Source organism: Thamnophis sirtalis, unplaced genomic scaffold, assembly GCF_051295495.1.
Source record: "Thamnophis sirtalis isolate CommonGarterSnake01/CBP01778 unplaced genomic scaffold, rThaSir2_p1.2 scaffold_10, whole genome shotgun sequence".
In the NCBI taxonomy this organism is placed as follows: Eukaryota; Metazoa; Chordata; class Lepidosauria; order Squamata; family Natricidae; genus Thamnophis; species Thamnophis sirtalis.
In genome coordinates, this window is record NW_028261390.1 from 4,437,706 (window position 1) to 4,464,893 (window position 27,188).

Consider the following 27,188-nt stretch of genomic DNA (forward strand, 5'->3'; position numbering starts at 1 on the left):
GAGCCAACATGACTGGAGGAGGAATTCTGGGAGTTGAAGTCCACAAGTCTTAAAGCTGTCAAGTTTGAACACCCATGGGAGTTTTTTTTTCTAAAGGGTTAGGAGTGGAAAGGTCTTGTAACTTGACAGCTTTAAGACTTGCGTGCTTCAAATGCCAGAGTTTCTGAGCCAACATTTTGGTTGCTAAGCAAGAGCACTGTTAAGTCAGTTTCACCACATTTTACAAGTTGGCCACGCCCACCCAGGCACATGGTCAGAAAGCCACTCCCACAAATCAGGCCACACCTATAGAAGAGGTTCTAAAAAAATTTGAAACCCACCATTGGTGTAGACAGTCAGATTACCTGTCCATTGATTCTTTCTTTTATATAATTACTAACCATACCAATACACATTCAGTTCCTATCTATCACACATTCTTAATACCCTAATTTCCAATTGTCTGTGTTTTTCTTTCCCCATCATTTCGTGATATTCTGTCTCACCCTTGTCTCTGAGCTCTAGAGTCAGTCTGTCCATTTCTGCGCAGGTCAGTATTTTATTTATTATTTCTTGTTCCGAGGGAGTCTCTTTATTTTTCCATTTTTGTGCAAAAACCAGTCTTGCTGCCGTTCAAATATGCAGCATTAAATATAGTCCAGCTTTGTCATATTTTTCTTTTGCAATCCCTAATAAAAATAATTCTGGCCTCAACTCCATCCTTTGATTTAGCATCTCTTTCAAATGCTTTCTTATCTGGTGCCAAAAAGCCCTTTCGTGCACTCCCACCACGTATGGAAGAAGGTCCCTAGTGCAGCATTACATTTCCAACATGGGGGGGATAAGTTTTTGTTAATTTTAGCTAATCTTTTTTTTTTTTTTAACAACATGGCTTTTAGGCTAAAAAGCCCTCTATTTAAAGCAGGGATCCCCAACCTGTGGGCCTTCGAAACGAAACATCTTCAAAGAATAACAAGAAAGTCCAGTTGCCTCTTGAAAAAAACACCTTTGGAACACCTGAGCTATGGTTTCAATGGGGCACTGTAGCATCTCATCTCATGTTGGCTGTGTGTGTGTGTGTGTGTGTAATATAAATACTAAAACATAGTGATATGTTTGCAGAAAGAAAACTGAAAAGGTCCAAGTGTGTGATCCACTCAAGAATGTCCTGTTTGTGCACTGAACCCAAAAATCTGATAGAATCTCCAGCCAGAATGGAAGGAGGTGTTAAAAGGGGGCTTAGCTTAGAATCCATGCACTGCAGAAAACAGCAAGGATACCTCCCCTTGAGCCTTACCTGACCATCCAAAGTGAATGCAGGCAGATTCTTGAAACATAGGTGACTAGCAATAAAGTTTTTGCTCCAGTCTGGCTCAATAGCAGTAATTGTAAAGGGGATCGCGGAGTCCTAATGGACAACCGTTTAAATATGAGCCAGCCGTGTGCAGCAGCTGCCAAAAAAGCCAACACAGTTCTAGGCTGCATAAACAGAGGGATAGAATCAAGATCACGTGAAGGGTTAATACCACTTGGTAAGGCCTTGGTAAGGCCTCACTTGGAATAAGGCATCCAGTTTTGCTCACCACGATGTAGAAAAAATGTGGAGACTCCAGAAAGAGTGCAGAGAAGAGCAATAAAGACAATTAGGGGACTGCATGCTAAAACATACAAAGAACAGTTTCAGGAATTGGGTAGGTCTAGTTTAATGAAAAGAAGGACCAGGGATGACATGACAGAAGTCTTCCAATATCTCAGGGGTTGCCCCAAAGAAGGGGAAGTCAAGCTATTCTCCAAAGCACCTGAAGGCAGAACAAGAAGCAATGGGTGGAAATTAATTAGGGGAGAGAAGCAATCTAGAACTGAGAAATTTCCTGACAATTAGAAGTTGCAACGTCCTTTGGAAGTGTTCCCATCACTAGAGATTTTCAACAGGAGATGGGACAGCCATTTGCCTGAAATAGTATAGGCCCGTGGTGGCAAACTCATTGCACATATACCACAGGTGGCACACAGAGTCCTCTCTGTGGGCACGCGAGCCATTGCCCCAGCTCAGCTCCACCGCACATGTGCGCATGCCTCCTGCCAGGCATCTGGTTTTCCGGTCTCTGCCATGCATGTGTAGGGCACATGTGGGAGACGTGTGTGCATGCGTGGGGGCCGGGGGGTGTCACACATGCATTTGCAGGGGTCAGGTCATGTGGGGAGGGGGTGTCGCGCACGCATTGCATTATGGGTTTGGGCACGGACGTGCGCTGTTGCGTGCACTTTCGGCTCATAACGACAAAAAGATTAGCCATCGCTGGTATAGGCCTTTCTGCCTGAGAAGGGGGTTGGACTAGAAGACCTCCAAGTTCCTTTCCAATCTTATGACTCTGTTATTCTGATTCTCCATGGGTTCTGGGGTTGTTGTTTTTTGCACATGACAAAGTTCTAGAATGTGCAAGTTCTAGACAAGTTCATTGGCATCTTTGGGACGAGTTGCAGCGAGGGGCCCTAACGTTCCTGGCAGCCTCTCTGAGTCTGCAAGTTTATTTATAAATTATGCATGTGCCAGCAAACATTATGTATGCATTTAATTTATATTCTCTCTATTCCCATGGATCAAAATAGATATTGACGCTGGGCGAAAGACAGCATAAAATATAACGTTGGAAATGAACATGGAACAGCTTGCTTAACCCGCGCTACCGAATGTAAACCCGCGTAAATGAACTCGGCCAAAATTAATACCGCTGTTTACGGTTGATATCCTTGTATTAAAATGAGATGAGATGAGATTTCTGCTCTAAGTATTGCTGAAGTTTTGTTTTTTTTAAAAGAAAGGAATCTATCATCATGGATTGGGGGAAAAGGGGGCATGCTTTATATGTAGATTTTAATTTGAATTACCCAAAGGGAATTTGAGGGACGTGGTGGCTGAGTGGCTAAGACGCTGAACTTGTCGATCAAGAATTCGTGTTTTTTTTTCCTGAGATGGACTTCAAATATGTGGATTTGTTCCAAATTAATTGCCATCTGGGAATCCAAACCACTTCCATCCAAGGTTAGCCAATATTTTTTTAATGGGGGAAAAATAAGAGAGGAAAATACATCTCAACGCATTTTACTTTTAACAAAGAATTGAAACTTCAGCATGTCAACTGCTAGACATTGAGGGAAAACTGCTCTCCTGCTTATTGGCTGCTTATGCTTCAGCATCATTCAAATGCAGTTTCCTCCTGATTCTGTGTCACTTAGAATATCACGTTATTGTGCACTGATCCTCACGGTCAAAAACAGGTCCAGCTTGCAAGCTGGACAGTGAAGCTGGACAGAGGAGACGAGGGCCAAGCTTCAAATCATCCATTTAAATCCATATTTCATAGAAGTGAGGAGGAATAGAATAGCAGAGTTGGAAGGGACCTTGGAGGTCTTCTAGTCCAACCCCCTGCTCAGGAAGGAAATCCTATACCATCTAAGACAAATGTGTTGTCCAACATCTTCTTAAAGACTTCCAGTGATGGAGCATTCACAACTTCTGGAGGCAGGTTGTTCCACTGATTAATTGTTCTAACTGTCAGGAAATTTCACCTCGGTTCTAAGTTGTTCTAAGGAGATGATTTCCAGCATACTTCACAGACTGAAAATTATCCAGACTCACCACCAGCCTCATGGCTGTAAGTTTGCTGCAGAAAAGAACTGAAACGAAAAGAGGAGGAGAGAAAGAAACCGTAGAAAGATAAAGGACAAAAGAGAATATTGGTAGCTCAGAGAGGAACTTGGTGCTCTCTGAGATTGGTGGCTTTCTTGCAGACGTTTCCTTACACAACTAGGTAACATCATCAGTGCTAGTAGGGAAAATAGGGGTTTGTTCTCAGCCATCAACAGGCACATAGACATAAACAACATCTACGTACCATAGAGTCGAGGTGGCGCAGTGGTTAGAGTGTGGTACTGCCGGCTACTTCAGCTGACTGCTAGCTGCAGTTCGGCAGTTCAAATCTCACCGGCTCAAGGTTGACTCAGCCTTCCATCCTTCCCAGGTGGGTAAAATGGCTCTCCAAGCCAGATAAGGTCTGTGACTGTAAATCCTCCTTGGAAAGTCCTTTGCTGGGTGTAAAATGAGCAGAATTCACAGTCATTGAAGAAAAGAGGCTTTTGTTGGGACCAGGAGTTTGCTTCATGCTCTTGGGAAGCCTTGCTCAGAACAGGAAGCCTTGTTGGCAAGGGGATTTTTTTCTATCTTTATTTTTTAATTTTCCCATCCCCTCTTTCTTAAAAAGCAGCACTCTCTCAAAGCGTTCTTCAGAAACCTGGGCTACCATAGAAAAGCGCATTCCCCCTGGTTCATTATTTATCTTGTATTGGGATTTTTAGGGTATTGCAAGCCGTTGACTCTGAATGGTGTGGGAAAGCCTTCAAGCGATTCCACAAGCTCTTTACTTTTCTACCAACTTTTAACTGAAGTTGCTTTTAGCTCATCCTTCACCTGTAGGGAAAAGACCCTGAAGTCATCCTTCAGTGTCTGGTTGTTAAAGCTGATATTTTTTTCTCTCTCTCCCCCTTCATTCTGACCACATCCAGGAAAAATTTCAAGGGGGGGGGGGTAGGTAAGCTCCCTTTTGGGAGAGCGAGTGCATTCAGAGAAGCGTTGTGAGAGTTGTGTTGGAGAACACACAAACCAGCATACAGAGACACTGCAGTTAAATAGGCTTTTACTTTCGTGGAAAATAGAGGTATCAGAGTCCATCAAACAGTCCAAGTCATACACGGATAGGACAGTCAGTCATCAATGTCTTTCAGTTAAGGGATAATCCAAATAACATAGTCCATAATCATACAATCATACAAAATAATCATACAAAGTTTGCTAGCAGTTGCAAAACTTACAATAGCTCAGGGCATTTTCTAACAGCCAGCTTCCAAAACACTCAGATCAGATCAGCCCAGCATCTAACAGACAGAGAGCTAACAGTCATTCTGGCTCCCTCTTATGGCCGATTGAGGAAACAGCAACCAATCACATTTTACAGTATGATTTAAAGAAACAGGTATAGCATTGTTACATGATTTATATATTGCCAACCCAACCGTTAGATTATATTCCTAACAGGGGGTTTACACATTTTTTTAGACTGGTTCACTCATTCATATTTTGTGTTCCCGACGGATCCGTGTGTTCTGACCGAGGCTTCCCAAGAGCATGAAGCAAACTCATTGTCCCGGGAAAAAAAAAAAAACCTTTTATTAATTGACTGTGGATTCTGCTCATTCACATCCAGCAAAGCCTTTCAAGGGAGGATTTACAATCACCGACCTTATCTGACTTGGAGAGCGGAAGGGCCGATATCTGCAAAACAGGGGAAGGATACTGTAAAATCCCCATATCCTCCCGATCAGCTGGGACTCAGGAGGCAGAGAATAGACCAGACAGAGGTTGGTATTTACCAGTTCTCCGAACTACTCAAAATCTCCAGAACTGGTCAGAACCTGTTGAATGCCACCTCTGCCACACGTTCTCCCCCCCCAGCCCTCCAAAGTCAAACACCACCCTGATGCGGCCCTCAATGAAATTGAGTTTGACACCCCTGACTTAGGGTGAGGTTCTATGGGGTAGGCGCATGAACTGAACACGATAGCGCACCAAATAACATTTGAGGGTCTTGTTCCGTGCCAGGTTAGCTGCACTCTTCTTGGAGAGCATGAGTTCCAAAAGGCCTTATGAGCAACGAACAGCAACTCAAGAAAGATTTCCCAGCTGTACAGATTTCTCATTAAGGGCAAATTGGAACCAACCCAAATGCATAAAGCATGATGGGGAATTTTTGCAGGAATTAAAGAGATAAATAAACCTGATGGTTTTTTTCCCCCACTAGAACCTCCAGACCCAACAGGGAAAAAGAACGTTAAGTTCACAGGGCTCGCCCCTGCACAGGTAGTCCTTGAGTTACGTCTACAGTGGAGTCTGCATTTCTGATGGTAAGCGAGACCGTTGTTAAGTGGATTTTTCCCCGCTTTACAACCTCGCCTGCCACAATGGTGGCAGCGAAGCATTGCAGTTGTTCTGTTCGTAACCCAATCGTTAAGTGAATCTGGCTTCCCCATTGGCTGTGCTTGTCAGAAGGTCGTGACCCCGGGAAACACTGCAACCGTCATAAATAAGAGTCAGTGGGCAAGCATCTGAATTTTGACCACATGATCAGGGGGATGCTGCAATGGTCGTAAGTTTGAAAAGCTTAACATCGGTCGCTTTTTTTCACTGATGTTGTAACTTCGAACAGTCACTCAATGAACTGTTGTAAGTCAAGGACTACCTTTGGCCATCTTAGATAAAACAGAAGAAGAATAGAATAGCAGAGTTGGAAGGGACCTTGGAGGTCTTCTAGTCCAACCCCCGGCTCAGGCAGGAAACCCTATACCACTTCAGACAAATGGTTATCCAACATCTTCTTAAAGACTTCCAGTGTTGGGGCATTCACAGCTTCTGGAGGCAACTTCTGTTCCACTGGTTAATTGTTCTAACAGTCAGGAAATTTCTCCTCCGTTCTAAGTTGCTTCTCTCCTTGATTAGTTTCCACCCATTGCTTCTTGTTCTGCCCTCAGGTGCTTTGGAGAATAGCTTGACTCCCTCTTCTTTGTGGCAACCCCTGAGATATTGGAAGACTGCTATCATGTCTCCCCTGGTCCTTCTTTTCATTCAACTAGACCTACCCAGTTCCTGCAACCGTTCTTCATATGTTTTGGCCTCCAGTCCCCTAAGCTAGTGTTTCTCAACCTTGGCAACTTGAAGATATCCGGACTTCAATTCCCAGAATTCCCCAGCCAGCATTTGCTGGCTGGGGAATTCTGGGAATTGAAGTCCGGACATCTTCAAGTTGCCAAGGTTGAGAAACACTGCCCTAAGCTATCTAATTCTGGGAAATTCATTCTAGATTTTTTTTTTTTTTTTTGGCAGGGTACAGAATTCACTAGGGAGGGATTCTTTCAGCCGAAATGAGGGCTCTTGTGACAAGGGGAGGAAATGTCTTTATGGAAGGGCGACATGTTTCCTGAATGCTGTGGAATTGATTGTCATATCGAAGCCAGGGCTAAACCGACACAAACGAGATCCAGCATGCCCAAATGACTTCTTGGGATTTAGCAAACAGATGCTGCCACTCTGCAAGAGATTGTACAAGAAAGGAACATAAATCATAACCAAAGTGAATGATGTTAGGAAGGAATCTATACGAATAGGAATGTTGTGGCCCATCAGCGGCCTGCGGAGCTGGCAGCAGATTCAGCCAGTGAGGAGGTTGGGGAGGAAGATGGGCCAGTCCTGGAGTCTCGGGAAGGCTCTGATGAGGGCTCTGTGTCGGAGGCAGAGATGGGGCCAGGGCCGTATGCCAGTTATCAGCTGCCTTCAAAGTCAGACATCAGTGGGGCAGAAGAACAGCTGGAGCCTGTTCCCAGTGGGCGCATGCACAGAGCTGCCAGACAAAGGGAACAGCTAAAGAACAGGGGCCGACTTGGGAGTAAGGCCACAGGTGGACGATGAATGGCCCCTCCCAGAGGAAATAAAAGAGGAGCAAAAAGGGAGTGGAGTTTGCAGGAGACAATTAATTTGCTTAATTGGCCTGTGATTCTCTGAGACACACTGCCAAGGTCTGCAGCTATCGGCCTGGCAGCTCTCCAAGCCAGATAAGGTCTGTGACTGTAAATCCTCCTTTGAAAGACTTTGCTGGATGTGAATGAGAAGAATTCACAGTCAATTAATAAAAGGGTTTTTTGTCGGGACCAGGAGTTTGCTTCATGCTCTCGGGAAGCCTCGGTCAGAACAAGGGAGGCTTCATGCAGCAGAATCGTTTGCCAAGATGGGCGGCTATAGAAATTGAATGAATGAATGAATGAATGGATGAAGGCATCTGCAAGATGGACAGGAGAAATCTCTTTCAGAAAAGTCGACCAACAGCGAGCAGCCTATTGCATAACCACACTCGGAATATTGCTTTCAGTTTTGGTCCCCACACTATAAAAGAGATGCAGAGGCTCTAGAAAGAGTGCAGAGAAGAGCAACTTGGGTGATGAGGGGACTGGAGACTAAAACCTATGAAGAACGGTTACAGCAACTGGGCGTGGCTAGCCTAGTGAAGAGAAGGACCAGGGGAGACATGAAGGCAGCGGTCCAATATTTGAGGGGCTGACACAGAGAAGAAGGGGTCAATCTAGCACTGATGATGCTCCTTAGGTGGGTAATGAAACATCTGCAAGAAGATAATCAAGGTCAGAAACCACCAAAGACTCCACATCTAAATTTCCCTAATTAAGTAGTTCCCTAATTAAGTAGTTCCCTAATCAAAGAACTACCCAAGAGAAAATACCCCCTCCGACATTGGCAAGCAAAGCCACTCGTATGTAAAAGGTGAACAAATCCCACTCCCTTCTAGCACTGATGATGTTACCTAGTTGGATCATGAAACGTCCGCAAGTTAACAACCAACCTCAGAAAACCTCAATTAAGTGCAATATTCAGGCTTTGAATTTTTATTTTTAGGATATTTGAAAGTAGATCAGGGATCCTCAAACTTTTTAAACGGGGGGGGGGGGGATTCACGGTTCCTCAGACTATTGGGGAGCCGGACTGGCTGGCTGGGCATGGCCAGTTGGTCATGTGACTGGGTGGGTCTGACTAGCTGGTCATGTAACTGGGCGGGCGTGGCTAGCTGGTCATGTGACTGGGTGGGCGTGACTAGCTGGTCATGCGACTGGGTGGCATGGCTAGTTGGTCATGTGACTGGGCGGGCGTGGCTAGCTGGTCATGTGACTGGATGGCATGGTTGCTTGGTCATGTGGCAGGGTGGGCGTGGCTAGCTGGTCATGTGACTGGGTGGCATGGTTGCTTGGTCATGTGGCAGGGTGGGCGTGGCTAGTTGGTCATGTGACTGGGTGGGCGTGTAACAGTTTAATGATCCACCTCGCACCATTTCCGCCAAGAGAGTGCTTGCTACCAATACAGTTCATCAAGAGAAAATTAAGCTGAGCGTGAAATCATAAAAAAAAACAATTATATCAAATCATACAGATCAAAAAACCAAGATGGGCAGTTTAACCATGACAAATAAGGAAAAGATGCTTGTTTGAAAACAGTTCTCTTAGTTAAGGTTCCTCTGCCATTTCGTGCCTACACTTCCAGCATCTCTCACCCCTTACCATCCCCCAAGCACAACAATGCTGTTTTGCTTAGCCATTAACATTTTAAGATTTAAATTACAGCTCCCTCCTTTGCTCTTTTTTTTGGGGGGGGGGAGTTTGTTTGTTTTGTTTTCTTCACCCGGAAAAAATATATATATCCCGACTTCGCACTTAATCATTCTGCGCTTGCATTAACATAAGAACCATTGTGTCTAAAAATAGGGGTATTAGCCCTGGGCCTAAATATACATTGCTCTTAGAACTCATGCGACAATTAACAATTTGCAAAGAGCAAAAGTCAAGGCAGAAGAGAAATGCAACTTGGATAAATATGTCGATGGGAGTTGTGAGTACATAGGCTTAGAGAAAATAACAGAGCAATAACATCTTCTTTCAAACTTCCAAAGCTCCAACACTGTTAGTTTTGAAGAAAATGTTGGGTTACCATTTGTCTGAAGTGGTGTGGGGTTTCCTGCCTAAGCAGGGGGTTGGACTAGAAGACCTCCAAGGTCCCTTCCAACTCTGCTATTGTATTTGTATTGTACAATTACCGCCCTTTATCAGGCTTGGAGAGCGGCCGGGCTGATATCTTTCAGACAATGCAATACTTGGCAAGAATGCAGGAATGAACTAATTGTATCCTGCAAACTCCACTCTCCTTTCGCTCCTCTTTTAGTTCCTATGGGAGGGGTCATTCACCATCCACCTGTGGCCTTACTCCCAAGTTGACCCCGGTTCTTTAGCTATTCTATTCTATTCTATTCTATTCTATTCTATTCTAACTTCATTAAAGAAGAGAAGAGCAGTACAATGTCTTTTGATTGGATTAGGTGAGGATAAATAGAAAGCCAGGGGACGTATTATCAATGACTTTCATTTTTTTTTAAAAGAAACTAAGTCAGATTTAGAATTGCTGAGATATATCCCCGAATTCTTCAACTCCTACTTCTTGAAGTTTCAAATTGTTCATCGACCTCCCTCCTCCAAATACTTAGTTTATGAAAATAACTTAATAAATACTACTCTAAGGAATTAGAGATAGCCCTCAACTCCACAAGCATCTGTTCAGTGATATTACAAGGACACAAATGACTCGTGACCGTTTTTCCACACTTACGACTTACGTTGCAGGATCCCCGTGATCATCGTCATTTAACGACCCCCATAATCCCTTGGGGGGGGGAGTCTTGGCAACTGAATGGAGCTCGCATAGCGTTTCATGGCCGGATGCCCTTCTTGTCGCCAATGCCGAGTTTTATTCAGCAGGGATATTCTCATTGCCAGAGAGAGAAAAATCTGCCTCTACCTGGGATCGAACTCACAGGTTTCCTGATTGTGAGACGGGAGCTACACCTCTAGGCCACCGCACCGCTCTTTAACGGCACTGAAAGAAGTGACCCCAGACCATTTATTATACTTAACAACCGTTGCAGGATCCCCGTGATTATGTGATCAAAATTCAGGCGCTTGGTAACTGACTCGTATTTATGACGGTTGCCCTGTCCCGTGCGGGGGGGGGGGTATGTGTGTGTTATGTAAGCCCCCTTTTGCGACCATCTGGCAAGCAAAGTCAATAGGGTAGCCAGGCTCACTTAACAACCGTGTTTCCTAACTTGAACGACGGCAGTGGTTCACAGAACAACAAAGTCATAAAATGGGGCAAACCTCACTTAACAACTGTCCTATAGAATTTTGCTTTCGTATAGAAATTCCTATAGAATTTTGCTTTCATCTAATACAGTGTTTCTTAACCTTGGCGACTTGAAGTCTTGTAGATTTCAACTCCCAGAATCCCCCAGCCAGCTATGCTGGCTGGGGGATTCTGGGAGTTGAAGTCTACAGGACTTCAACTTGCCAACGTTGAGAAACACTGATCTAACATCAGAAATCTTTCAGCTCAGAAACAGTAGCCCCTATTATAGTACAATGATTGCTAACCATTTTGTCGTCGCATGTCCTAAGCGTGTGCGTGCAACTGCGTGCGTGCACGCCCGCAGCCATAATGCAATGCGCATGCGAGCCCCTGCCACCACCCCGTGCTGCGCAACCCCAGCTCCCTGCGCATGTCCTGGCAACCTCCCCCACTCATGCCCTGTGTTGGTCCTAGCAGGCCTCCCTGTGGGGGGATGCCCCATGCACATGCTCGCATGTCTTCCACATGCACCCCCCCCCACACATGCACAGCAGAGACCCCAAAAGGGCAGAGCTGGTTGGTGGGAGGCGTGCGCGGATGCACGGGGGAGCAGAGAGGACTCTGCATGCCACCTGTGGCACATGTGCCACTGATTTGCCATCACGGTTATCGTATTTAGTATCCCGACATGGTTATAAGTGAATACTTTTCTTCCTTTTTTTTTTAAAGGCTTTATCTGTTAGTTGTACACAATGCGTTGTATTCATTTTGCAGATAAACATGCCTCTTTTTTTGTTGTTTTGCAAACTCCCGGGAAGTCAACGCCCAGTTATCTAACGTCCTGTTCCATTATCCCTTTTGTCTTATTGTTAGCCCTGTTGTTGAATTTTTCACAAAGGTTGTCCCCTGGCAAGCCTACGTACGTTAAACATTATTTTTTCATGCATTTTGGGGAAGGCCTTAATTTCCACAATTTCGCCTCCTCTGTACCTTTTGTGCCTTGATTTTTACCGGCTTTTGTTGGCATCCCTAATTGCGGTGCAAAATTCAGAGGGCTTTGTGTCGCTGAAGCGAAATATTTTGCATTCGGGAGCTGGGTCAGAACGCTGAGTTGAGGCCGTGTGCGAGAATCCACTGATCTCCCCCCTCCATCCCAGATTAAAAGAACTCGGTAAATAAACTCACATTAGTTATTACAGGTAGTCCTGGACTGATGTTGCAGCAGATTGAGGTTTGTAATCTACTTACGAAAGACCAGGACTCGATACCACGAAGGTGAGAGAAACAGGTTTATTTGATGCATCGAGTTCAGCGTGTTCACAGACCAAAATCTGAACTGCCTGGGCTCTGCCCAGGATGCTACTTTTATGCCGTGTTCCACACTGTGCATTCTCAAGGCGTTTCCATACACGAGACAAGCATGACATTTCGAAAAGGAGAAGTTCATTTGGAATGTTACAGCAAAGTACATAGGAGAAATACAAAAAAGAGAAGTTCCTATAATGTCTTCAGCTGTCAGCAGTTTTTACCTCTGTTCTATCTCTCACCCACGTCTGGCTTCCTGTGCCCCTCCTTTACAGGGTCTTGCCACACTGTTCAGCCCTATTTTTAATACTTATGAGGAAGTTGGAGAGAAAGTTCACTCCAGCTAAAAGTCAACTTTGGAACTCCAGGGCACTAGAATGAAAAGCCAAGCTAATATGAATTTATAAGGTCCATTCTATTAAGACCACCTAACCTGGCCAGCCACTGGTGGGTTTACCTGTGCACCCCCTCCTGCATCACTGATGACCGCAATGTGGTCCAAGATTTCCATTGCAGGCCAAGGTAGTGGCTAAGTGAATGTTGCCCCGTTTTAGGACCAATTTCACCACAGTCGTTAATCACGTGGTCATTAAGTGAATCAACGAGCCATTGATTGGACTTGTTGAAAGCAGGCTGGGAAGGTTACAAAAAGTGACCACGTGACCACGGGCCAATGCTGCAACGTAAGTGTGAAAACTGATCATAAATAACTTTTTTAAAATGCCATTGAAACTTAGAATCGCAGACGACGTAGGCTTATTAAATTTGAAAATGAAGTAAGACTATTCAAACAATAGCTGAGAGTATTCATTATTAATATTTATTTTATAGACGTACCACAAGTGGTGTATGCTTAAGGAAGGAAGGAAGGAAGGAAGGAAGGAAGGAAGGAAGGAAGGAAGGAAGGAAGGAAGGAGAGTGGAAGGGAGAAAAGGAAAGGGGAGTGGAGGAAGGAAAAAGATAGGGAAGGAAGGAAAGATAGGGAGGGAGGAGAAAGGGGAGTGGAGGAAGGAAGGAAAGAAAATGAAGGAAGGAAAGATAGGAAGAAGGAGAAAAGGGAGGGGAGGAAGGAAAGAGCAGGAAGGAAAGATAGGGAGGGAGGAGAAAAGCGAGTGGAAGACGGAAGGAAAGGAAAGAAAAGAAGATAGGAAGGGAGGAGAAAGGGGAGGGGAGGAAAGAGGGGAAGAAGGAAGGCTAGAGAAGGGAGGGAAAGGAGAAGGAGGGATTCTTTCTTATTTTCATTTTCTGCTGAAAAATAAGTTTCTGAAAATATTTCTTCAGTTATGTTGACTGTGAAAATTTGCACTGACTGCAACTAGTGAGTTACTTGCTCATTTAAGTTTTCGAGGAAAACGCTTCTCATCAGAGAGCTTTGAAATTGAAAGAAAAGAAGCACAATTATATATCAATGGCTTTCTGCATTTACGAGCTAATAATGCTCTTCTGCCTCTTGCTTTCGTGAGTTAAACTGAAAGTCTCTGAGGACAGTGATAATATGTGAGACCTCATCAGTGATATTATCCCCACTGCAACCCTTCATCAGGTAGTAGGCCATCCGCTCCGGTTAGTACTCAGTGGAAAATTTGTTCCACTTCTCTTAGCCCCGTAGTAACGATTAAACCGAGTGTCTCGAGAAAGGCAGATTTTAGAGATCTTGTAATTTAGTGATGTGCATTCTCTATAATCTATATTTAATGTTGCAGCAAGCTAAACACCATAAGATATTACTCTATTTTGCTCATAATTCGGATGTTCCTCGCCCCTCACCTGTTTTCAAATATTGCTTTGCACTTTGGCCCTACGATTTCCAACTTGCAAGAAACTTGTCCGGAAGGGGAGAAAAAAAGGAAGGAGGGGGAGAAAAAAAAAGACAGAGGGAGGGAGGGAAAGACAGGAAGGGAAGGAGAGAGAAAGAGGGAAGAAGGGAGGGAGAGAGAGGGAGGGAGGAAGGGAGAGAGTGGGGTAGAGAAAGACAGGAAGGGAAGGAGAGAGAAAAAGAGGGAGGGAGAATGAGAGAAAGCGAGGGAAAGAGGAAGGGAGGGAAAGAGAGGATGGGAGGGAGAGGGGAGAGAAAGACAGGAAGGGAAGGGGAGAGAAAGGGAGAGGGAGAGAAAGGGAGGGAGAGAGGAAGGGAAGGAGAGCGAAAGGGAGGGAGGGAGAGGAAGTGAGAGAGAGAGGAAGTGAGGGAGGGACAAAGAGAGAGGAAGGAAGGAAGGAAGGAAGGAAGGATGGGAAGGAGAGAGGGAGGCAGAGAAAGCGAAGGAGAGAGGAAGGGAGGGAGAGAGAGAGGAAAGGAGGGAGGAAAAGAGAGAGAAAGGAAGAGAGGAAGAAACCATTACTAGAAAGATTGCAAAAAAAGTTACCAACCAATTCTCCAGAAAAGATGACCCCCTAACCTATTTACAACCGTTGCAGTGCCCCGGGGTCACATGATCTCTTTGTGCAACCTTCTCACAAGCAAAATCCATGAAGAGTCCCTCTCTCTTCCTTCCCCTCTCTTCCTTCCTTCTTTTCTACCTTCTCCTTCCTTCCTTCCTTCATTCCTCCCTCCCTCCCTCCCTTCTTTATCTATCTTTCCTTCCTTTTCTACCATCTCTATCCTTCCTTCCTTCCTTTTCTACATTGTCTATCCTTCCTTCTTTCTCTATCATTCCTTCCTTCCCACAACTAGGTAACATTATCAATGCTAGAAGGGAGTGAGGTTTGGGAGGAGGAGGAGGAGGAGGGAGGGGAAAGGGGAAGGAGGAGGATTATGGGGTCCTTAGTGCTCGCTGAGCTTGGTGGTTTCCTTGCAGACATTTCATTACCCAACTAAGTAACATCATTTTTTGTTTGTTTTTGTTTTATTGCAAATTTATATCACAAACTTATATCTTGGAAGTGAGGTCCGTCTTTTTTTTTTCCCCTTTGTATTTTTGGTGGAGAAAGGATTGAAAAGCTTAGAAAAAAATAGTAATAAGCTGGCGCTCAAAACCTGAATGCCAGTTGAATGAAAGATGTAGAGTGTTTTTTCCCCAATGAAAGAAAGAGAAACCGAAGATTGCCTCCCACGAGTGCAGTAAGAGATTCTGCGTCTACGAACAGACTGCTAACCTGACGGCTAAATTACAATTTCAAGATGCTACTTATGGTTTTCCAGTGGTTTTCCAATGTACTTGAGCAGAGGCAGAATAAATAGCACATTTTGAAGCCCAGGACGTCTCTTTTGTCTTGGCCATCATCAAAGGAAGAAAAGATGTTTGAAGGACGGCTGATTTCATAATAATAAAAAGCCTCCTATTATTTTTTTTAAATCAGGAATAGAATAAAATAGAACACAATGCGATAAAATACAACAGTTGAATAGAATATAATACAGTACAGTAGAACAGAACGGAATAAAATGGAACACAGTGAAATACAATCCAATGCAATGCAGTATAGATAGAATAGAATGGAACACAATGCAATACAATACAATACAGTTGAATAGAATATAATACAGTACAGTAGAATAGAACAGAAGGGAATAGAATAGATCAATGCAATACAATACAGTTGAATAGAATATAATATAGTACAGTACAGTAGAACAGAATAGAATAAAATAGAACACAGTGAAATACAATACAATGCAGTAGAGATAGAATGGAATGGAACACAATGCAATGCAATACAATACAATACAGTTGAATGGAATATAATACAGTGCAGTAGAATAGAAGAGAAGAGAAGGGAATAGAATAGACCAATGCAATACAATAACAGTTGAATAGAATATAATACAGTACAGTAGAATAGAACAGAAGGGAATAGAATAGATCAATGCAATACAATACAGTTGAATAGAATATAATACAGTACAGTGGAATAGAACAGAAGGGAATAGAATAGAACAATACAATACATTTGAATAGAATATAATAAAGTACAATAGGATAGAACAGAATGGAATAGAATAAAATGCAGTAGAATAGAACAGAATAGAATGCAATACAATACAATACAACACAGTAGAATAGAATAGAACAGAACACAGTACAGTACTATACAATACAATACAATACAATCAGTGATGGGTTTCTATTATTTTAACTACCAGTTCGCTCATGGACGGGGGCTCACGCGTGCATGTGACACTTCTGCGTATGCACAGAAACATCCGAGCAGGTAGGCGGAGCCTCCCACCATTGCTACTACCGATTCGCCCAATCCGGGCCAAACCAGCCCACCTCTGAATACAATGCAATACAATCTAGAACTAAGAATAGAGTAGAATCTTTCATTGGCCAAGTATGATTGGAGACACAAGGAATTTGTTTCTGGTGCAATAAGAAGAAGCGAAGGATAGCGACAACAGAGCCTAAGGCCTGTTGGAATTAGGTGTTCAGCGGAGTGAAGGCACTGGGGAGGTGAGGAATGGACTGCCTTTGAGGTCTAGTTGTTTTGGCACACCATTCCCTACAGCGGAGTGAAGTTTGAACAGATTATATCCGGGATGCGAGAGGTCTGTAATTATTTCCACAGCCCAGTAATGCTACCAGTACATGTTTGCAGGCCCTTTAATCCTGCATTCTGCGTCCGACTTAAAGCATCTGATTTGTTCCCTTTCTGCCTCTGCATTATAATTACTGTTTGTTGTAGCTTTGGGCCATTTTAAACGGAAAGCGAGGATATTTGATGTATGCAAAACAGCAGCTGATTAACAAACACAACAGAGCGGCTGGAGTGGGGGGGGGGCTCCATCTCTGACCCGATGCTCCCAGGCCTGTTAACAAAACGGTAATTCATTCGACTTCCCCTTCCGATAAAAATATCAGATCTCACGAGCCGAAGTCAAAAAAAAACAAAAACCTGGGATATATCCTGAAGCCCCCCCCCCCTTTGCAGTCCAGAGTAAAGGAACTGTTTTTCCCCTTGGGATCCTGACCCATTGAGGCATGCAAGCCACGTCCTTGATAACGTCGGAGCTCAACGGGGCTGGCCAAAGGGGCTCCTGGAGCAGATGGAGCCGTAATTATATCGGAAAAATCACATCGGAAGCGGGAAACAGATTCATGCCACAAGCGGAGAACGAAAGAAACGGCGGGGAGAAAGAGGCCCGTTTGAACTTATTCATGAATAATTTCCAGCCGGTGCTGTGGCAAGGCCTCCGGGCAAAATAAATAAAACCAAAGCAGAATATTTATTTCCGTCCAAACCCCCACCGTAGGGAGGAGGAACCGACCAGGTGGTTCCGCCCCAGGCGACTTATGGACCCATTGAGGTTCCAGACGGAGCTTGGGGTCATTCCTGATACTCTCGCCCACAGTTCGGCGGAGACTCTGGTTGCCGCCTGGCACTCGGCGGCGTCGGAGTCTCTTGATCGGATTGCGCCACTACGGCCCCTCCGGGTCAGTGGATCCCGGAGGCCCCCTTGGTTTACCGAGGAGCTCCGGGAGAAGAAACGCCGGAGGAGATGCCTAGAGCACCAGTGGAGGTCCGATAAGTCCGAGGCGAACCGAGCACTTCTAACCACCTGCACCAAGGACTACGTTCGAGCATTAAGAACTGCCAAAAGATCATACATTTCTGCCTTGGTTGCGTCCGCCGAGTCACGCCCAGCCGCCCTGTTTAGGATAACCCGCTCCCTCCTTAACAGGAGGGATGCGGGAGACCCCTTGCAGGGTAGGGCTGAGGACTATGCTCAATTCTTGGCGGACAAAATAGCTCGGTTTCGGTCGGACTTGGACTCCACCGCAGTAGATCCAGCCGAGACACAGGAGGACCGCTTGGCAAATCATCTCTGGGTTGAGTTCCAGGATGTTGCCTCTGGGGATGTGGACAAGGCCATTCGAGCTGTAAGTGCCTCCACCTGTATTCTGGACCCGTGTCCCTCCTGGCTGGTTGCCAACAGCAGGGAGGTGACACATGGCTGGATCCAGGCGGTCGTGACCGCCTCCCTTCGGGAGGGGCACTTCCCCGCCGTACTTAAAACGGCGGTGGTGAGACCCCTCCTGAAGAAACCATCCTTGGATCCAGCCATTTTAAACAACTTTCGTCCTGTCTCCAACCTCCCCTTTATCGGGAAGGTTGTTGAGAAGGTGGTGGCCTTCCAGCTTCAACGGGCCTTGGAGGAAGCTAGTTATCTTGACCCCTTCCAGTCCGGCTTCAGACCTGGTTACAGCACAGAAACCGCTTTGGTCGCATTGACCGATGATCTCTGGAGGGCCAGAGATGGAGGCTATGCATCCATCCTGGTTCTCCTTGACCTCTCAGCGGCTTTCGATACCATCGACCATGGTATCCTTCTGCGACGACTGCGGGAGGTGGGAGTGGGAGGCACTGTTTTACGGTGGTTCTCCTCCTACCTCTCGGACAGGTCGCAGTCGGTGTTGGTCGGGGGGCAGAGATCGTCCCTGAGGCCCCTAACATGTGGGGTGCCACAGGGTTCGGTCTTATCCCCCCTACTATTTAACATTTACATGAAACCGCTGGGCGAGATCATTCGGAGGCACGGGATAAAATACCACCAATATGCGGACGATACGCAATTGTATCTGTCCGCCCCGTGCCAACTCAATGAAGCGGTGGACGTGATGAACCAGGGTCTAGAGGCCGTTAGGAACTGGATGAGCGCTAACAAACTGGTACTCAACCCGGACAAGACCGAGTGGCTGTTGTGCTTCCCTCCCAATAATTTGGCGAATGTACCAACACTTAGGCTGGGGGGTCAAATTTTACACCCCTCAGATAGGGTCCGCAACTTAGGAGTCCTCCTGGACCCACAGCTGACTTTTGACCACCAGCTGTCAGCTGTGACCAGGGGGGCATTTGCCCAGGTTCGCCTGGTCCGCCAGTTGCGGCCCTACCTAGACCGGGAGGCTCTCACAACAGTCACTCGAGCCCTTGTGATCTCTAGGCTGGAATACTGCAATGGGCTCTACATGGGGTTGCCCTTGAAGTGCATCCGGCGACTACAGTTAGTCCAGAATGCAGCCGCGCGAGTGATAGTGGGCGCACCGCGGTTCGCCCACGTTACACCTGTCCTCCGCGAGCTGCACTGGCTACCTGTTGGTCTCCGGGTGCGCTTCAGGGTACTGATGACCACCTTTAAAGCACTCCATGGTAATGGATCTGGGTACTTGAGAGACCGCCTCCTGCCGATTACCTCCCTTCGACCAATTCGATCGCACAGACTGGGCCTCCTCCGAATCCCATCTGCCAGTCAATGCCGACTGGCGACTACACGGAGGAGAGCCTTTTCTGTTGCAGCTCCGACCCTGTGGAACGATCTCCCCGCTGAGATCCGTACCCTCACCACCGTCCAGACCTTCCGCGCAGCCCTCAAGATCTGGCTCTCCCAGCAGGCCTGGGGATAGGTTCCTAATTCACCCGCCCGAGTGTTTGATTGTTGAACGAAAGTTGCGTTTTACTATTTTTTTCTTTGTTCACATTTTGTTTTGTTTTTGATGTTGCACTTCCCTCCCTTGTGATTGTGAGCCGCCCTGAGTCCCCTCAGGGAAAAGGGCGGCCTATAAATTTTAATAAATTCAAATAAATTCAAATTCAATTCTTGTTTCGACGCAGAAATTAAGAGGTCGGGAGTTGGGGAAAAAATCTGCGGTGATCCCAGCCTAATCTGGTTTGATTTTGATCAATACTTTGTGTGCAACTTTTGCTGTGGTTCTCTTGTGGCCCGCCAGAGGAGTTGGCAGCAGATTCGGACAGTGAGGAGGTCGGGGAGGAACATGGGCCAGTTTGGGGAAGGCTCGGATGAGGGATCTGTGTCAGAGGCAGAGAGGAGGCCAGAGCCGTACGCCAGTTATCAGCTGCCTTCAGAGTCAGACATCAACGGGGCAGAAGAACAGCTGGAGCCTGTTCCCAGTCTGCGCATGCGCAGAGTTACCAGATGAAGGGAACAGCTAAGGAACAAGGGTCGACTTGGGAGTAAAGCCACAGATGGACGGTGAATGGCCCCTCCCAGAGGAAATAAAAGAGGAGCAAAAGGGGAGTGGAGTTTGCAGGAGACCATTACTTCACTCCTGCATTCTTGCGGCGTCTGAAAGATCTCGGCCTGGCCACTCTCCAAGCCTGATAAAGGCCTGTAATTGTGAACTATCTTGAAAGATTGTGGGAGAGGAAAGACTTTGCTGGAGAGGAATTCACTGTACATTAAATAAAAGGGGTTTATCTGGACGAGGACTCGGATCCGTGCTGCCTAGGTCAGAACAAGTCCGTGGCTTGGGTTGGTTCACTTGTTTCTTAGCTACCTCAGGGTGAAAAGTGGGCAAGCCACCATCCTCTCTTGTGAATCCTTATTTTCGAAGAAAGAACAGTGATGCAAACCTAAGGAGAAACATTAGGAAAAGTTGTTGTGAGGTTGTAAGATGAGCTCCTGATTTCAAGGCTGACTTCAGGGTGTTTTCTAATCTTGGAGCTGAGGTTAATCTCCATCCGTGACTCATCTATCACTAAGAATCACTCTACAAAGAACTTCAAATTATTTGAAAACCCTATTTCAGTTTCTCTTTGTCTATAAATATGATACTATTATATACAGTCCTTAATTTACAATCCTTCTTTCCATTTAGACATCTTTTTTTTCATCTCTGCCTATACATTGTTAATTCCTAACTCCTGTGTCTTCTTTGTTTAGTCTTTACTTAAACTCGTTCCACACCATATAATGTATGGAACTACATTTACAATGGGTGTATATCGAGGTGGAAATGTTGCACAGAAGGAAATTGCAATATATATATTGTGTCTTTTTTTTTTAATCCTGTTCAATAAAATATTTTAAAAATAAATGATTTGAAAACACTGTGATCATGCACTCATCCAGGCGATGCACAGCTAGTCCTAGAGATCTATGGCAATTGAGCCCAGAGGTTCTGTGGCTAAGAGAGACATTGGTTAAGTGAGTCGCGCTCCGTTTTACGACCTTTCTTGTCACCGTTGTTAAGTGAACCACTGCGGGTGTTGAGCGATTAACACGGTTGTTAAATGAATCCCGCTTCTCCATTGATTTTGCTGTAACCGTCATAATCAGTTGCCAACTGTCTGAATCTTGATCACGTGACTCTGGGGGCGCTGGGACAGTTGCAAGTGTGAAAAATGGTCACTGGTCACTTTTTTTCAGCACTGTTAGACTCAAAGACCCCCAAGATCCCTTCCAACTTTTTAAAGTTTTCAACTTAAATTTAACTTTTTAAAACTTTTTTCTCAAAGCATCCAAAAGTAGAACATGAAGCAATGGGTGGAAACCAATCAAGGAGAGAAGCAATCTAGAACTAAGGAAAAAGTTCCTGCAAGTCAGAACAATTAAACAGTGGAATAATTTGCTTCCAGACCAGGGGTGGGTTCCTGCCTTTTCTAACCTCTTCTATAGAAGAGGTTCCACAAATCTACAGTGCCGTTTAGAACTGGTTCCTCCCTCCCCTCTCCCGTCCGCACATCATCAAGATGAAGAGCAAGAGGAGAAATTCTGGGGGTTGAAGTCCACAAGTCTTAAAGCTGTCAAGTTTGAACACACCTGGTTTTTTTTTTTTTCTAAAGGGTTAGGGGTGCAAGGGTCTTGTAACTTGACAGCTTTAAGACTTGCGTGCTTCAATGCCAGAGTTTCTGAGCCAACATTTTGGTTGCTAAGCAAGAGCATTGTTAAGTGAGTTTCACCACATTTTACAAGTTGGCCACACCCACCCAGTCACATGACTGGCAAGCCACTCCCACCCGGTCACATGGCCAGCAAGCCACTGCCATAAAGCAGGCCACACCTACAGAAGAGGTTCTGAAAATTTTTGAAACCCACCACTGTTCCAGACATTGTTGTTGCTTCATCACTGGAGGCTTTTAAGAAGATGTTGGACAACGATTTGTCTGAAGTGGTGTAGGGTTTCCTGCCTGAGCAGGGGGTTGGACTAGAAGACCTCCAAGGCCCCTTCCAACTCTGCTATATTCTGTAAAGCAACTCTGGACAAAACACATTCAGTTCAAAATTGAATTTTCAATGCTGCACAGCATAGCTCATTTTCCCTCCCACCATTGAGTCCATTCCTTCTTCTAGCATTTATCCAACTATTGCTATGGCAAACCATCCCTAATGAAAAGGGACTTTCTCCACAAGGGACGGACAAATGCTATAAATCCCGTGGCCGTGGTCATATCCACTGACCCCGTGCAGTTTTAAAAGAAACCCATCCGTGGAGAATAGGACTGTCATCTCCGATAATAGAAGCCATCAACCCTTTTTGATTTGAGCCGGCGGGAAAAACGAACGGGTGCAATTCAGCCGGAGTTTTCCCTGTGGGCTGCCCAGGAGGCATCTGGCTGGCTTTTGCAGAAGCAGGCTGGTAGAGCAGGTGGTCCTTTTTGGCTTTAGGCCGGAGGCTCCAAGTTAGAAGCTCCGTGCCTTGCAAGCGTCGAACCTTTGGCAAAAGCAGAGAGCGGCGGAGAGGCGAGCAGTGACCTTTAACAGAAAGATGCTTTCACAGATTAACCGAGTTGGAAAGGACCTTGGAGGTCATCTTGGGATGACCCCTCCGCCCAAGCACCGTTTCCGACAGATGGCAGTCCAGTCTCTTCTTGAAAGCCTCCAGTGATGAAGATCCCAAAACTTCCGAAGGCAGCTTCTCATTGTCAGAAAATTCCTCCTTATTTCCAAGTTGAATCTCTCCTTGGTCCGTTTCCATCCATTGTTCCTTCTCTGTTCTTCGGGTGCTTTGGAGAATAGCTTGAACCCTTCCTCTCTGTGGCAGCCCTTCAAAAACTGGAAGATGCTCTCATGTCTCCCCTGGTCCTTCTCTTCACTAGATTAGCTGTTCTGACTCCCATCTGTACGGTGAGTCACGCCGACACAAGATTACTGCTAGCCAATTTATTCACAGTAATTAACTCACAGACAAGACTTTGGCAGCAACCCAGACTTCCATAGATAAGAAATACACACAAGAGCTTCCCCAGCTTTAGTATAACGGTTGTGTCCTGCAAAAGGACTCCTCCCAAAGTCTCGTCTTATATACTCTCTTGGGAGGAGCCTAATCACAACCATCTGGGCCCGATTATCTTCTAAGTCTCCGTAATTGCTGCCGGCACTTATCCGCCCGTCTCTTGCCTGGCGTCCAGGACCAACTCCCTTTGCTCCCACTGCTCCAGGGCCTGACGTCTTCACCACTGCTCCAGGGCCTGACGTCGGGGACAAACTCTGTTTTTCCCCGCTGCTCCATGCCTCAGGCGCCTCCTGGTGGCCAACCAGCCTCTCTGGTCCTTGCTCGGAGTCTGAACCCTGTCCAGGGTTCTCCACATCTTCCAGAGCCGTCTCATAGGGGCCCTCACTATCGGAGTCTGTCGGCAGCTCCAACGGTTCCTGCTGGGCCACAACAACTAGCCATGCCCAGTTCCTGCAACCATTCGTCATATATTTTAGCCTAATCGTCCTGGTTGCTCTTCTAGGCACTTTTTCTAGAGTCTCAACATCTTTTTGATAGCGTGGTGACCAAAACTGGATGCAGCATTCAGAGTGTGGTCTTACTAGGGGTTTATAGAGTAGTATTAGTACCTCCCTCGATCTTGTATCCCTCTGTTAATGCAACTTAGGATTGCATTGGCTTTTTTGGCTGCTGCCTCACACTGCTGGCTCATATTTAGCTGGTTGTCCACTAAGACTCCAAGATCCCTCTCGCAGTCACTGCTGTGAAGCCTGGTTTCATCCAGTCTATATGTGTCCTTTTCGTTTTTCTTGCCTAAGTGTAAGGACTTTGCATTGGATTTCATTTTGTGAAATGAGTTGGGCTTCCCCCATTGACCTAGCTTGTCAGAAGTCTGCAAAGGGGGAAATCACGTGACCCCGGGACACTGCAACTGTCGTAAATACGAGTCAATTGCCAAGCATCCAAATTTGGATCACGTGGCCACGGGGGGGCTGCAGCGGCCGTGTGGGGAAAAAAAGAATCATTTTGTTGTGAGATCCACCTAACAACTTAACAACTGCAGTGATTCACTTAACAACAGTGGCAAGAAAGGTCATAAAACGGAGCGAAAGGCACTTAACTGTCTTGCTTAGCCACAGAAATCAGGGGCTCAATTGTGGTCGTACGTCGAGGACTAACTGTGTCGTCTTAAGCTGTAAGCTCGGATTTTACAAATGACTTTGGGGGCGCTTACAAAAAAACCTTTTTAGCCCTTTCACAGAATGGGGCTTTCTCGATTTAGTCTTCCCTTTGGAAAGGATGCGGGCTAACTTTCTTCTTCTCCTTTCTGTTCTCTGTCCATCTGGCTTCCTTGCTTGCTTCGCTTGGAGGAAAATGTTTCGCTTTCCTGATTTCTGAAACGTAATTCCCCCTGGCTTTCGTTGCAGGTGGCCAATTTGGCTTGTTCCATCTCCAACAATGAAGAAGGGGTCAAATTAGTCCGGATGGCAGCAACCCAGATCGATAGCTTATGCCCACAGGTGAGTCTTATTTATATTATTCGGAAGGGAATCTTCAGGCGCGTCTGCTATATCATTATCTGGAACGATCTCATAAGATAGGATAGAATGACAAGAGTTGGAAGGGACCTTGGAGGTCTTCTAGTCCAACCCCCTGCTCGGGCATTCAGCTCTTTCGTTAGCACGCTTCTTTGTTTACAATGCTGCTTCACAACTTATACTTCTGCAATATAATGCACAATAAAAACACAATAAAAATCAATAAACATGTCAATGTAGTACGGTGTTACAGCACCGCAACAAGGGCTGTACTAAGGGCAACAATATTAATCAATTGACCAATTAACCATTCAGACAAAGGGTTATTTAGGCCAGTGTTTCTCAACCTTAGCAACTTGAAGATGTCCGGACTTCAACTCCCAGAATTCCCCAGCCAGCGAATGCTGGCTGGGGAATTCTGGGAGTTGAAGTCCGGACATCTTCAAGTTGCCAAGGTTGAGAAACACTGATTTAGGCCAAGGGTGTCAAACTCAAGACTGGATTCAGCCTGCAGGGTGCTTAGACCAGCCGGTAGGGCCAGCCTGGAAATAGCAAAGGAGAGGCCCGCAGTGCTTCTGGTAACAAAAATGAGGTGCAGGTGGGGCCATACATGCCCCCCATGCCCCGTTTCCGCCCTTGATGGCCTCCTGCAGCAGCAGGGTGATGCAGGAGGCCATCCAAGCCGTAAACGAGACATGCGAGGGGGGGGGAGGCACGTGCAGAGTTTTTTGCCAGAAGGGCGTTGCGGGAGGCCGTCCCATCCCGTTTCCCCACCCCCACCCCCGGCTGGCCCGCAGAGGACAGCTACTATGCTGATCCAGCCCTCGAAGAAATTTAGTTTGACACTCCTGGTCTAGGGTCTCCTGCTTGAGAAGGGGGTTGGACTAGAAGACCTCCAAGGTCCCTTCCACCTCTTCTCTTCTAAGTTCTGTTCTCAAAGCATCCGAAAGCAGAACGAAAAGCAACGGAAGGAAACTAATCAAGGGGAGAAGCAACCTAGAACTAAGAAGAAAGTTTTCTGCCGGTTAGAACAATTAAACAGTGGGATAATTTGCTTCCAGCTGTTGTGGGTGATCCACCATTGGAGGTTTTTGAGAAAAGATTGGACAACCATTTGAAATGGTGTAGGTTACCTTCTTGAGGGGGTTGGTCTAGAAGACCTCCATGGCCCCTTCCAACTCTTGTCATTCTGTTTTTCCTAAAGAGCAAAATACGTTTGATGTAGAAAATACCCAGATTTGTATGAGCTGTCAGCTCTTTCGTTAGCATGCTTCATTGTTTACAGTGCTGCTTCATAACTTATATTTCTGCAATATAATGCACAATAAAAAGACAATAAAAATCGGTAAACATGTCAATGCAGTACGGTGTTACAGCACCGCATCTTACTAAGGGCAACAATATTAATCAATTTTCTTTACGCATACAAATACTTTATAGCCTCTCTGACTTCCAATGGTGTCAGGTGGCTTACAGTTTAAAAAAAAGAACAACAGCCAACAGCCATAACAACAATTAAATAATAATAATAACAACAACAACAACCAGGTGATAGCAGGGTCGCCGAGAAGGAACATGAAAAAAATCACGAAATGCCAGGATTTAAAAATTGAAATTCAACGACTATGGCACAAACCAGCAGTGGTAATTCCAGTGGTAATTGGCACACTGGGTGCTATTCCAAAAGCACTGGAATTACATTTAAAACAGTTAAAAATTGACAAAATCACCCTCAGTCAAATGCAAAAAGCCGCACTGCTTAGATCCGCAGGCATATTACGAAAATACGTTACGACGTCCTGGGCCCCTGGGTGGGGCCCGACTAGTAACCAATGCCAAATCCGGCGAAACAACTGGCCGCTGTGATACAATTCTGTTGTTGCGATAATAGTAATAATAGTAATAATAGTAATAATAGTAATAATAGTAATAATAGTAATAATAGTAATAATAGTAATAATAGTAATAATAGTAATAATAGTAATAATAGTAATAATAGTAATAATAGTAATAATAGTAATAATAGTAATAATCGCTGTTCCTGGAGATGCTAGAGTCGAAGAAAAAGAACTAAAAAAAATAATGAAATATCGCAACCTGACCATCGAAACTACACAGCTGTGGATGAAGCATGTAACAGTGATACCCATTGTCTTCGGGGCATTTGGCACCATGTCCAAGAATTTTTCAAGATGGATCGACAAATTGTAGCTTCTTGCATTAACACCAGCGGAACTGCAAAAAACTGCGCTACTCAGAACAACTTATATTTTAAGAAGATCCTTGGTTGATACCCAGGACGCTGGCAGCAAACCGTATCAACCATTAGCACCAGTCACTGGTATTTGTGATATGTTTTTGAATGTTCAGTTGGCTGAGTTTCATGTTTAATGAATAAAGTATATAATAATTTCTATTTTTAATAATAATAATATATTTTAAGAAGGTACTTGATGGATACCTAGGACACTGGCAGCAACCAGTATCAACCATTAGCACCAGTCAATGATAGTTATCATACATTTTTGAATGTTCAGTTGACTGAGTTTCATGTTTAATGAATAAAGTATATGATGATGATGATGATGATGATGATGATGATGATGACGACGACGACATTGCAAATACCTGGTGAAGTGCAAATTGAAGCTAAGCAGCAAGAAAAAATCACAAAGTAGCGGGACTTGCAAATTG

The 27,188-nt window shown here is 45.3% G+C and overlaps 1 protein-coding gene across 2 annotated transcripts in view; it reads left to right on the forward strand.

Annotated features, from left to right (window-relative positions):
- CTNNA2 (catenin alpha 2) overlaps window positions 1-27,188 on the forward strand; it is a 499,669-nt gene that overhangs the window by 369,828 nt on the left and 102,653 nt on the right. For both annotated transcript variants that reach the window (XM_087723953.1, XM_087723954.1), the window contains exon 10: window positions 24,384-24,476. In XM_087723953.1, the coding sequence (XP_087580079.1) occupies window positions 24,384-24,476 (93 nt within the window). The remainder of the gene's footprint in view (window positions 1-24,383; window positions 24,477-27,188) is intronic.